The sequence below is a fragment of the Ochotona princeps genome, chromosome 26 (assembly GCF_030435755.1).
Source record: "Ochotona princeps isolate mOchPri1 chromosome 26, mOchPri1.hap1, whole genome shotgun sequence".
Classification (NCBI taxonomy): Eukaryota; Metazoa; Chordata; class Mammalia; order Lagomorpha; family Ochotonidae; genus Ochotona; species Ochotona princeps.
In genome coordinates, this window is record NC_080857.1 from 19,292,822 (window position 1) to 19,306,462 (window position 13,641).

Consider the following 13,641-nt stretch of genomic DNA (forward strand, 5'->3'; position numbering starts at 1 on the left):
AAGGCATGCAATGATTATACCAAAGAGATACCTTGTCCGTCATGTTTATTGCAGCACTGCTTAGAATAGCAAAGATATGAAATCAACCCACCGTTAGGGGAATGAATACAGAATATGTGTCATACATTAATATATACAGAACACTTTTCAGCCATTAAAAAGAACAGGATCTACGGTTTGTAGCAAAAAGGATGGAATTAGAGGACATCGTATTGAATGAAATAAGCCAGAGACAGAAAGAAACATACTGCACATTCTCTGGCACATGTGTGAGCTAAAAAACCAAAACAAACCTCTGTCTGAACCAAATGTTGATTTCTAGAAACAGGGGAGGCCAGAGTGGGGGGAGGGTCTGAAGGTGTTTGGATTAAACATATAGGGAAAGCATAGTACAGTTCATTGATAGTGACCAATACATATGAATATGAGATATTCATAAAAGAGACCAGATGTGGAGTATATAGGAACACTTAGTACTACTTCATGATTTTTTTGCTTTGCATAGTTAGAATTACTCTGAAATCAGGAATTTCGAAAATTCTTTTCCATTCACTTACTGGAACCATTTACTCACTGATCCTAATAAGTAGGATTCTACACGGCCGGGTCAGATAACTGTTAGGTCTTTATTAAATAGAAGAGAGTGGGCCAAGAGTTGTTCTGGTAATATTTAAAATGCTTTAAAAATTTATCAATTAATAAACAAAAATATTTTCCTGGGAAGAATTCTTTGTTCCTAAGTACACTATAAATGCCAGTTTCATCTCTGGAAGATCAGTTATCTTCACTACCATCTCATCTTCCCCAAGCTATACCCAGTTCAACTGGAGCTATAACCCTAAACCACCGAGAAGTTTCCAAGACATTCTCTTCGCAATACAGACACGGTCAAATCTGTTTTACTCTACATCGCCAGCAAACCCTACCAGGGCAAACCACACAATTTACACTTTAGTTACTGACTCATGCTGCCTAATAATATTGACTAAATACCTCCTTGCTTAGAATTAGTTCTTTTCTCCAACAAAATGAGGCTCAGGAAGCATTTTCCTTGCTCTCCTGTTTTCTATAATCTAGTGAAGCACAAGATATAAAAAATGCTCATTTAAAAAATCATCACAGGGCTCGGCAGTGTGGCCTAGTGGCTAAGGCCCTCGCCTTGATCCCATATGGCCACTGGTTCTAATCCCGGCAGCTCCACTTCCTCTCTCTCTCTCCTCCTCTCAGTATATCTGACTTTGCAATAAAAATAAAATAAATCTTTAAAAAAAAATCATCACACATCAAGAGATCTAGTAAACATGCATGCTCACTATTTATGCGTTACACTTGACCTTTGTAAGTTACACGAGAGGAAACTGACAGTGATTCTCAATATATGTGGGGTTAATCAATGAACAAGTGAGTTTGATATCATCAAAATAACCTTGAAGAGTCAGAGATTTATAGCCAATAGAGTAATTTAGAAATAGAATCTAAAACAAAAGAAAAATGCAAAGATCCTCTTTGATAGTATAATGAAATACAGTTCTAAGTTCTGATCCAAGGAAAAAATCAAAACAGAATTTACTCCATATTCTTTTTCTTCTTCTAACAAAACAAATTCTTCATTAAATATTTAATTAAACAAATTAATTTAAAGATAAGGCTAAATAAGATCTTTATAAACACTAAGAGAAAAATTCAAATATTTCACTATTTTGTCTACTTTTGCCCATTTTCCTTAGACACCAAGACTCCAGAAAAACTTTTTATTCATAGTTTAGCTACCTACAAGTGAAAGGTATACTATTATGCTAAAAAAAAAAACAAACCTACTCATTACATGGACAAGTAAGTCATTACCGGCACAGAACTCAAGATGCCATCTCTGTTCAGTACAGAAATTCCACTTAGAATTCTAAATTCAAACTCCAAGCTTTTGAGAATGTTATGATATTTAATGTATGTTTTTACAGTATAGTCTCCATTCTAATAATACTTTTGCTTTAGTGTTCTTGATTGGCAGTCTTTTAGGTGTCAACACATGATTTTTCTTGGTATTTTTCTGTACTGAAATACAGAAATTCTAGCCATTTGACAGCAACAGATGAACCAGCCTTTCCATATTTAAATTTTCCAGTGGTCAGATTTTTAAAAATTGAAATTTTTGTTTGGATATTTAAGGATCCACCTTTGATTATAAAATACATAATGTAGACAGATTGCTTGCATAAACTCAAATACTATTTCTAGGATACTGATATATTCAAGAATAATCCACAGATTTTATTCAGGTTGTACCACATTTACCTGCAGTCTTTTGAACCTACAAGTGTGTTTCTATGTGTGTATGAAGTTCAAAGCAATTTTATCACCTGCGTAGGCTCATGTATTTATCACAATAGACGAGACAATTTCAAAACCGCAGATTCTTTATGCTGAATCATCAGATTTAATTCACGTTCCTACAACTGTCCTTGCATGGTTCCTAAAAGAAAGAGAAATTCGCATACTTACCCATCTGGCTAGGGCTTCTTTGATTGTTGTTGCTTTTGCCTTAAAGAAAAAGAAAAATTGAGGTTGTCTTTCTTGGCACAATTTACTGACTCAGTTTTCATGCAATAATTATTAGCCTTGGCTTCTACCAAAAGGACTAGTTTCTTTGAGATTTTACAAGATGTTGTTTCAAATTTCCTGAAATCACAATGATTTAAATACCTCTCTGAGAAAACAATCATGTAAGATCATATACTTTACTCCTACTTGGTTTACAAAAATTATGCACCTTTTTTACTTTTTTAAAAATTTTATATCATTTTATGACACAGTTTCATAGGCTCTGGGATTCCCCCAGCCCCTTTTTAACTTTTGAAATTAAAATAACCTTTTACTTTTGAAATTAAAATAACCTTTTAGGGCCCGGCGGCGTGGTCTAGCGGCTAAAGTCCTCGCCTTGAAAGCCCCGGGATCCCATATGGGCGCTGGTTCTAATCCCGGCAGCTCCACTTCCCATCCAGCTCCCTGCTTGTGGCCTGGGAAAGCAGTTGAGGACGGACCAATGCATTGGGACACTGCACCCACGTGGGAGACCTGGAAGAGGTTCCAGGTTCCCGGCATCGGATCAGCGCGCACCGGCCCGTTGCGGCTCACTTGGGGAGTGAAACATCGGACGGAAGATCTTCCTCTCTGTCTCTCCTCCTCTCTGTATATCTGGCTGTAATAAAATGAATAAATCTTTAAAAAAAAATAATAATAACCTTTTACTTTTTGATTCTGAGGTCTACATTTTTTTTTTACAAGAAAATATTAGAACACTGAAGTTTAGGTTTAGCTTGCAACCAATTTATAACTGCCATGGCCAGGTTGCAGTGATTTTAGAAAAATATTTGTCATTTTATTTCATATATCTGCATTCTTTTTCAAGTTCAAAAAGGATGACACAGAATAAAAATCTATATTCCAAAACAGATTTGAAAGAACTTCGTCGGGCCCAGCGTGATGGCCTAGTGGCTGGATCCTCGCCTTGCATGCACCAGGATCCCATATGGGCACCAGTTTGTGTCCCAGCTGCTCCACTTCCCATCCAGCTCCCTGCTTGTGGCCTGGGAAGGCAGTTGCGGATGGGCCAGGTCCTTGGGACCCTGCACCTATGTGGGAGACCCAGAGAAGATTCCTGGCTCCTGGCTTCAGCTCAGCTCAGCTCTGGACATTGCAGTAACTTTGGGAGTGGACCAGCAGATGGAAGATCTTTCTCTCTGTGTCTCCTCTCTGTATATCTGCCTTTCCAATAAAAATTAAAATAAATCTTAAAGAATTTTGTCAAAAGCTACAAAACAAAAAATTCCAAATGGTAAGGTAGTATTTGCTATAGTTTAACTCTGACTTGGTCTTCCTTCTTATGCCAGAAAGCACTGTCCTATCTCATTTAAAAGAAAGAAAGAAAAACGAGGCGGAGGAGAGGAGCTGGCACTGTGGTGCAGTGGTTAAGTGGCTACTTGCAACAGCAGCATCCCATATCACAGTGGGGCTTAAGTATCACCCATTTCTGTACTTGTTCTTGGAAATCGCGGAAGCGTCATGGCATCAAGTGTATAATGGGAATGGGGGAATCAGCCGTGAGAATGAAAATTTTTTTTACAATGCACTAAAGGTTATCACAGGATACATCATTGTGGCCCAGCAGGTTACACTGTTGCTTGTAACTCTATCAGAGTGGCAGTTTGAGTCCTGTCTCCTTCATGACCCACCCAGGTCCCAGTTAATGGCTTTGGAAAGGCAGTGGGGAATGACTAAACTCCAGTTCTTGTGGGCAACAGGAGAATGAATAGGTGGATGGGAGACCCCTATCTGACTCTATGTCTTTCGGATAACTAAAACTTCAAAAGCAAAGAATAACAACAACACAAAAGATTAGCCAAAAACTTAAGAAAACTACACATTGGGTTTTATTTTCTAAAGATTTCCTTATGCATTTGAAGGCAGAGTTACAGAGAGGGAGAGGCAGAGAGAGAGAATCTTCCATCTACTGATTCATTCCCCAAATGGCTACAGCGGCCACGTGTATACCATGTGGAAATGGAAGCCAGGTGTTTCATTCAGATCTCCCATACGAACCCAGCAGCCCAAGCACATGGGGCATCTTTCACTGCTTTCCCAGGCCGTTAGCAAGGAGCTGGACCGGTGCTCACATGGGATGCTGGTGTTGCAGGCAGAGGCTTTTCCCACCACACCACAGCACCCACCCCGAAAAGTTGACTCTTGAATCTCTGGGAAAACTAACCGTGGAAAAAAAAAAAAGAAGGAGAAGAGAGAAAAAAGGAAAGGAAGGAAGGAATTAAAAGAACAAGGGCTGGACCTGGCACGATAGCTTAGTGGCTAAAGTCTTCGCCTAGCATGCACTGGGATCCTACATGGACGCCAGTTCTAATCCCAGAGGCCCTACTTCCCATCTAGCTCCCTGCTTGTGGCCTGGGAAAGCAGTTGAGGACAGTCCAAAGCTTTGGGACCCTGCACCTACGTGGGAGACCTGGAGGAAGTCCCTGGCTCCTGGCTTCGGATTGGCACAGCTCTGGCGGTTGCGCTCACTTGTGGAGTGAATCATCGGCCAGAACATCTTCCTCTCTATCTCTCCTCCTCTGTGTATATCTGACTTTGCAACAAAAATAGATCTTAAAAAAAAAGACACTGAAAAACAACTGTAAATACAATGTGGGCCTGCATTTCTGGAGGCTCTTCGCAGACTCAGCTAACTTCAACCAAGTGACTGCTTCTGATTTCCCTATGAGGACATTGTCAATCATCACCATGGTTCACACAAGCAGAATTATTGAGGGCTGTTTTTCCTCCCCTAAATGTAAACCTGAGATCCAGACCTTCCTACCTTCCTTAAGAGTAGACTTCAGCTGAATGTGTGTGTTGGGGGAGGGGAGCACTGCGTCTTAGGGTTAAGGGGAAGCATAACTTCATTTTTTGAATCCCTTGGGCTCGATTTCGGATCACATACCCGGTATTGAAATCACAAAACAGCAACTAATTACACTTACTCTTCATAAAGCATCTCTGGCTGGCCGAACTACAGCACTCTGTGCTAAACAGCTCTGGCTGGATCTGCGGCCCTTTTCAAACTACCGATCAAGACTACTAGATATGTAAGCAAGGAGGATGGACACGTACAAGAGAAAACATTAGCTTCATAAAGAACCCCGAGGGTAGATTTCAAACCCAAGGCAACAGCATTTCTCCAAGCGTGACAAGCGTGGTGGGACGCCCTCCCTCCCTTAATTTCAAAATCACTTGAGGTGCCTGGAGGAAATGCATTCTGGAAATCCCCGCATCCTTCTGAAATCTACCATCTGAAATCCAACAAGCTCATACTTCTGCCTGCTGTATTTGAAAACCACGGCCCTACCACATCCATCAGAGAGCATCTTACAATGGTGCCTATCAGTTGCACGCACAATTCTGACAGCAAGCTAGGTACCTCACAGGTTGCCAACATCTTTGCAATCGCTGCTACGCCCCCCTTCTTCGCTAACTAGCTCCCCTCCACCGCGCTGGGGCCCGGGAACCAAAATCAGTGCCTCCAAAACACAAATGTTTATCTACACCCTCCTTCCGATCACTTTCCCCGCAGCAATCCTCTCCTTTTCTAGAACGCCCTGCGCTTCGCCCTCCCTCTTCTCGCCCTCAGAGTCCCTCCACCTCAACTTAACCTGCCAGCCAGCCCCAGGTCGGCCCTCGACCCACCATCCTCCGGCCAGGGCCGTTCTTTCCCCCCTTCTCAGGCCTTTGCCCCTACGGAGCTAGCATCCGCTAGCCGCTTCCTTCCGTTGTTCGAGAACCCGCGTGCCCACAACACTTCGCAGTCTCCCCCTTTCCCACTTGCAGCCTCTCCCGCTTGGTCTACGAGGCCGGGAGGGTACTCACCATTCCGACCGTTGCTACCGTCACTGCTCTGGTTGCTAGGGCCCGCCGGGGTCACTACGCGTGCGCACTTCTCGGAACGCCCCCCTCCCCCGCCCTCGGCGGATGCCTTACCCGGCAGCGGTCCTCTCTCTCCGCGCGTAGGGAGGCTTGAGCGGGGCATTGTGGGACGGCGGGGCGGCCGCCGGGGTCCTCCGGCGCGGCGTCCGAGTGCGGCGCGGCTTCTCCTCATGCGGGCCGGTCGGGGCCGTCTCCGCGTGCCCTGGGCTCAGAGGCTGGGTCTTCCCTCACTTCAAGCCTTTTCGGGATCTGTTCTGAGGTGATGTATCCGCTTCAGGTTTCAAACCTCCCTGTTTTGCTCTTCTCATTAAGGAACATTTTCTATTCTCAGCGAGCAAAGCAAGATTTAGTAAAGATAGAAACTTCCAGAAGACCTTCATGGGGTGGGGGACGACCCATAATCCAATAGGATTGTTGTTCCTGTGAGACAGCCTGCGGGAGCCGCATAGTGAAGAGCGCCCGGGAAACCAACGACACCTACGCTTTGGGATTCCAGCTTCCAGAACTGTCACAAACTAACTTCCTGTTGCTCCAGCTGCATTTATCATGGCAGCCTGAACCCACTCGTTCAGTGTTCATCTGGTTAGTCTGTTTTCTGATTGTTCTATAATGTGAGTGTTTTCATTTTTGGAAGAAGAAATTTTGAAATAGTTGGATAACAGCCCGGCACAGTAGCCTAGTGGCCAAAACCTCGCCTTGCACGCCCAGGATCCCGTATGGGCGCTGGTTCTCCACATGGGCGCTAGTAAGTATCCCACCTGCTCTACTTCCTGTCCAGCTTCCAGTTTGTGACCTGGGAAAACAGTTGAGGACAGCTTAAGGACTTGGGACCCTGCAACCGCTTGGGAGACCCATTCGAGGCTCCTGGTTCTTGGCTCAGATCAGCTCAGCTCCGGCCATGTGGCCACTTGGGGAGTGAACCAGTGGTCTTTATCTCTCCTTTTCTCTGTAAATCTGACTTTCCAGTGAAAATAAATCTTTTTTTTTTAAGTTGGAAAATTTATTCATATTTTATAAAGTAAGAACTAGTATAATGTTTATTAAAGAAAATGAAACCGGGCCCAGCATGCTAGCCTAGCAGCTAAAGTCCTTGCCTTGAACGTGCCGGGATCCCATATGGGCACTGATTCTAATCCCGGCAGCTCCAGTTCCCATCCAGCTCCCTGCTTGTGGCCTGGGAAGGCAGGCGAGGACAGCTTAAGGACTTGGGACCCTGCACCCACATGGGAGACCCGGAAGAAGCTCCAGCCTCCTGGCTTCGGATCAGCTTAGCTCCGGCCATTGCAGCCACTTAGGGAGTGAATCAGCAGATGGAAGATCTTCCTCTTTGTCTCTCCTCCTCTCTGTAAATCTGCCTTTCCAATAAAAATAAATAAATCAGCAAAAAAAGAAAATGAAACCCAAGTTCATGAGCCTTCTACTGGTCTCTTCCAGGATGCATATTAGCAGGAAACTGAATTGGAAGAAGAGGAGAAACTCAAACCCAAAGGTGCAGATGTGGGGTGGAGGCCAAGGAGGCTCTTTATGGCTGCCACAAAGTCTCATTCCCCAACAGTTCTTCTCACAGTATTTCCCAAAAGACTGCCACCACTCCCGCCTCTCCCCACTAGAATTCTTCCTTGATGTCAAAATCTGTCCTAACATTTGTGCATTGTAACTGTCGTAGGAATTACATTCTCAAACATCTGGCAAGGCAGCAAAATATTTTACTCAAAACTGTCCCATATGGAACTCATATCTCAATTTCTTTTCTTTTTCTTTTTTTTTTTTTAACCTTATTCATTTGAAAGATAATGAGAGATTGATTTTCCATTTCTGGGTCATTCCCTAAATGACCACAACTGCCAAGGCTAGGCCAGGCTAAAGTCAGGTGCCTGGGACTCCATCCGGGTCTCCCATGTGGGTGGCAGGGGCCCAAGGACCTGGGCCATCTTCTGCTGCTTTCCCAGGCATGTTAGCAGCAGAAGTAGAGCAGCTGGGACTCCAATCGGTGCTCATATGGGATACTGTGTCACAGGAGGTGGGTTAACCCACTGTACCAGCATGCTGGACCCTTTTACTATCTCTTGATCTGCCTCTTAAAAAAAAAAAAAAAAAAAAGATTTATTTAGTTTTATTGGAAAGACAGATTTTCAGAGAGAAGGAGACAGAAAGTTGTTCCACCCTCTGCTTCGTTCCCCACGTGTCGGCAACAGTTTGAGCTGAGCCAGTCTGAAGCCCATATAAGATTTAGCCACTGGGGCCCGGCACGGTGGCCTAGCAGCTAAAGTCCTCACCTTGAAAGCCCCAGGATCCCACATGGGCTCCGGTTCTAATCCCTGCAGCTCCACTTCCCATCCAGCTCTCTGCTTGTGGCCTGGGAAAGCAATTGAGGACGGCCCAAAGTCTTGGGACCCTGCGCCTGTGTGGGAGACCTGGAAGAAGTTCCTGGCTCCTGTCTCCGGATCGGCATAGCACCAGCCATTGTGCTCATTTGTGGAGTGAATCATCGGACGGAAGATCTTCCTCTCTGTATATGTGACTTTGTAATAAAAATAAATAAATCTTAAAAAAAAAAAAAGATTTAGCCACTGGGCCATTGAGGTGGATTCTGATCTATCTCTTTTTAAAATTAGATAAATCTTGGGCCCAGTGCGGTAGCCTAGCAGCTAAAGTCCTCACCTTGTATGCCTGGGATCCCATATGGGCACTAGTTCATGTCCCCGTGTCCCGCTTTCCTTCCAGTGGCTGGGAAAGCAGTCGAGGACAGCCCAAGGCCATGGGACCCTGCACCCATGTGGGAGACCTGTTCGAGGCTCCTGGTTCCTGGCTTCAGATCAGCTCAGCTCCAACTGTTGTGGCCACTTTGGGGAGTGAATCAGCAGATGGAAGATCTTTTGGTCTCTCCTCTGTATATCTGACTTTCCAAGAAAAAAACAAATAAATATTAAAAATAAATAGAATCAGATAAATCTGAAGCATTTCTAAACTCAAGTTTAGTGCCAAAAAGCCTAAAGCCAAGCATTCTGGGACACTTTCTTAACCTATTGGCTTCACACCATGTCCCTACTGCTATATTTAAGTGATTGGGAATATATTTGTTTTCAGTTCAGTGACTTGATACTCAGTATAGAAACATTCTTGGACCTCATTTTAGTCTGTTTCCTAAAAGGTTCCCCACCTGCAGCTATAAAAATGTTTAGAAAGTAATTTTCATTCTGACAATTTTTAGTTGTGCCGCAAGATCCCCAAGGTGAAAGTAGGGCAAAGGACAGACTGGGATTCTAGGAGCCAAAGCCAGGGATGGCGTTGGGGCACAGGGGGAAGCCATCACACGCTGTGCTAGCATCCCATATTGAAAGCAGCAAAAGATGATGCAGGTTACCCGTATGAGGGACTGGGTGGAGTTCCAGGCTCCTGGCTTCTGCTAGGCCCAGCCATACCTCAAAGGGTTAACTGTGAAGGTGACTGTACACCTGGAAGTCTGGAATCTCCAAAGAGACACCTTCATCCTGCTTCCTGAAACACCAGGAGGCAGACGGGATAGTGAGAACCTTGGAGTTTTTAGAATTAGGGTAAAACAGCTACCTCCGAGGCATGCTGTTCTATTACTGTCTGTATTAAAGTGATATGATCAGGACCCCCAACCTATACATTGTAAATTCCTATTGCTGGGGCTGGCACTGTGGCATAATAGGCTAGACTTCTGCTTGCAGTGCTAGGACACCAAATGGGCTCTGGCGTTCCAGTCCCAGAGGTTCCACTTCTTATCCAACTCCCTGCTTCTGTGTCTAGGAAAGGAACAGAGGGTGGTTCAAGTGCTTGAGCCTCTGCACCTACATGGGAGTCCTTGAAAACACTCCTTCCTGGCTCCCAGCTTCAGACCACCCCAGCTGCCACTGTTGCAGCCCTTTGGGGAGTGAACCAGGGGATAAAAATCTTTTCGTCTCTCCTTCTCTCTATAACCCTGCCTTTCAAATAAAAAATGAGTTTTCTAAAAAGAAAAATAAAAAGCTTAATTATTCCATGCATTGATTCATTAACTTAATTAGGAATTAATTAAAGGCCAAGGACTAGGACTCAAAGAACTTGCCATATACGCTGAAACATTAGGGTCAGTAGCTGTTTGATTTGCTTAACAGGAGGCTTCAGTTTAACCATTTATAAAATGAAAGGGTTATATGATCTACGAAATGGGAACGGAAAAAAAGACAAACTCTTTATGTTTAATGTCTGTGGGGCATTAGACTCTGTGAACCCACGCAGTAAAAAAAAGTAATCTTTATGTTAGTACTAAGCAGTGCAAGAATGAACAGGTCCCCTTTCGGGGGCTTGAAGAGATACCTGTGAAATTTTGGGGACAGCCTTCTTGCCATTTTTTAATAAGAAATGGTGCTGGGAAAAGTTTAACGAACACGAAATCCCACTAGGGGGCGCTGAAGGCTGGAAGCTTCCCAGCCATGTGCCTAGTAAAGCCTGCAAAGAACAGGGTCTGAAGTAGCGGAGTTTGTAGAGTGCGCAGCTACTGGCAGAATGCTCAAATGTTGCCCCTCAGAGGCAGCAGGTGACGGTTCAGGTCGTTGAGTCCCCATCACTCATGTGGGAGACCTGATCGAATCAAGTTTCCAGCTCACAGCCTCTGCCAGAAGCCCTTATGGCCATTGAGTGATAAACTGGAAGAAGGATATCTCCGTGTTTGCCTCTCAGATTCTTGCATAAATAAAATAAATGAATTAAAATGAAAGTTTGACGCTAGTCACCAAAAGGTGTTAGCCCCCATCTACAGTTGCGTGCAGGGCACCTCAGGCTGGACAACCGGTGGCTGCACCTGGGAGGAAGCCATCGCTGAGCCCAGCTGCCCTGTAGGTTGCAGTAGCTGGTGCGGGAGCTCACCTCCACTTTGAGGGGGCTTTTCGTCATGGTCCTTGGCATCTGGCCGAGACAAGACTCTTCTGGGTGGGCTGGCGTGAGGCTCTGTGCCCAGGAAGTCCCTGCCTTGTGTCCTGTGATAGGTCAGGGTCCAACCCCCGGCGTGTAAGAGGGGCCGGTGTAGCTGACAGTCAATGCTGCAGAAACACGAACTTTCCACTGTGGAGCTTTGGGCCGACTAGGCTTGGATGTCGATGGAGTCGCCTTCTGGAGATCCTTTTTCTGGCCACTAGGGAGCATCATTCCCTAAGCCTGCCTCAAGGAAGCCTGTGGCTGCTGGGCTGCGACCCAATTCGTTTCTTCCCTTAAACTTTGTCCTAGATCCGAACTGGCGAAGTTAAAATTTAAACGTTTCAGATGAGACATTGAATTGAACTGTTAAATGGCAGAAAAGAAGAATGGAAACTAGTGGAGAGAAAACTGTGAGTGACCCTAGTCTAAGACCAGCAGAGTTGGGTCAATGGGGACCAGGATGGGCAACGAATTTTGTCTTTTCATGGAAAAAGCTGAACTAAGATGAAGACCATTAGGAAATAAGGTCTATTTTCTGTAGGCAAGCACAAGTATTAGCAATGCATTTATTTTATATGCAGAAAAATCTTACAGTATATGCATTTATGATTTTCTGAGAAGGAAGGAATTGAACCCATAAAATTATATTCTGCAATTCATGTATATGTTTGTATGGTTCTAGAAGGGTGCACTTGATATTGGCAAGAGTAACTAACCTTAGGAGAAGACTGAGTTTAGGTTATTATTTTAGAAAATCTCTATTTGTATTTCTTTAATCTTTTATAGTGAAGAATATATGTGCATGTGTAATTTTAAATGTAGAATTCCATTAAATTAAAATTCCAAATTCTATTAAACTACTCATTCAGAAGAAAGAATGTAAATATATCTTAATTTGGAGGTGAGGAAATTATACTTTCAAATATTTCATTTAACCATAAATACAGTCATAATTGCCATATGTTCTGATTTCTGAATCTCATATCTTTGCTGATGGCCACTTGATGAGGACTGGCCCAATAGAGGCAAATGTATAGAATAGGACTTCATAATAAACATTACTAACCAGTCTCAGTTCTGGCTCCATTTTATGGGCACCTTTTCTCTTCATCCCTTATAATTCATACTGTTTTCCATACGTTAGGTAGCTTTGGAACCATCTGGAATTATTTTTGAAACAAAAACCTTGGAAGTACCTGACCATAGATAGTTAACTCCGAGAGTAGCAGTCGGGTGTTTCTCAGCTGCTTTACCAGGAAGGAAGAACTTGAGGTCTGTGTTTTAGTACCCAGAGGTGTTGAGACACAACCCCCTGCTTGGCCTCTGGAGCTGTTTTGGGGGCCGCCACTTTTCTCATCCTCACAGTGTCTTTCTATATAACCTGTTCCTATGACTTCCCACTCCAAGAACATATTTTTAAGAGAATTGGGATCACCTGAAGTGAATTAAATCTGGCGTTCCCAGAATTCACATCATAAAATTTATTCTAAATGGTGAATGACAGCACTTGACAGAGTCGAAAACATTGGTCAAAATGAAGTTACCTCTGAGGAACCTTGCTTTTTTATTGATGAAGATTGAATGGGTGTTTGCCTGGCTAGATCCAGATTGGTGAACGATTTTCTTGTATGTACCCAGAAAATCATGGAAGGAGTCCTGAAATCTCAGAGAAAACAAACAAACAAACAAAAAACTTTCTTGTGCTTAGGGCAGACCTTGCTGCAGTCTCTAAAGACCCCAGATAGAGCCCAGTACGCTGAAGTGGGTTGAGGCAAACCCAGCACAAGCCTTCCGAGACATACAGTAGTAAGAGCAGATGAGGCTGGAAGAAAGTGTTTTGGCAGATCTAATATGACAGCCAAAGATGAAGGTCTATGGGGAAGAGTGAAAAATCTTGGCATCCAGGCATTCCTCCAGGCGAGCAGACCGTGCAGTGAACGGGAATGCAGACTGATGGTGGACAAGTAGGAAATCTGTCAGCAGATGCAGTGGCCACATTCTTCAGACTTGGGTTCAAGAATGAGACACAGCACGTGCTGAGTCAAGAATAAGGCAGTCTTTGTTAAGGAATGCAACTGGGCAGGTTCCCAAAGCTGAGACATTGTCAGAACCATAAGGGGGTATGGGATTCTGGAGCAATACACAAGCTTGGTCCTCAGAACTGGGAAAAGTTCCAGGGAAAGAGGGGCTGACCCAGTAGTGGAGGAAGGGGACTTGCCAAGGTTAGTAATCCAGTAGGACCTGACAAGTAAGTAG

General features: G+C 44.1%; 1 protein-coding gene across 3 annotated transcripts in view; it reads right to left on the reverse strand.

The window, feature by feature from the left end:
* Positions 1 to 13,641, reverse strand: part of DNAL1 (dynein axonemal light chain 1) — a 162,707-nt gene that overhangs the window by 12,140 nt on the left and 136,926 nt on the right. Inside the window, exons 1-2 of one of the 3 annotated variants that reach the window (XM_004584408.3) lie at positions 6,409 to 6,504; positions 2,500 to 2,538 (exon numbers count right to left, since the gene is read on the reverse strand). In XM_004584408.3, coding sequence (XP_004584465.1) covers positions 2,500 to 2,538; positions 6,409 to 6,411 — 42 coding nt within the window. In that variant the 5' untranslated portion in view covers positions 6,412 to 6,504. Of the gene's footprint in view, positions 1 to 2,499; positions 2,540 to 5,525; positions 5,627 to 6,408; positions 6,505 to 13,641 lie in introns of those variants that run through there. The other 2 variants (XM_012926776.2, XM_058655213.1) reach the window with 2 other exon arrangements.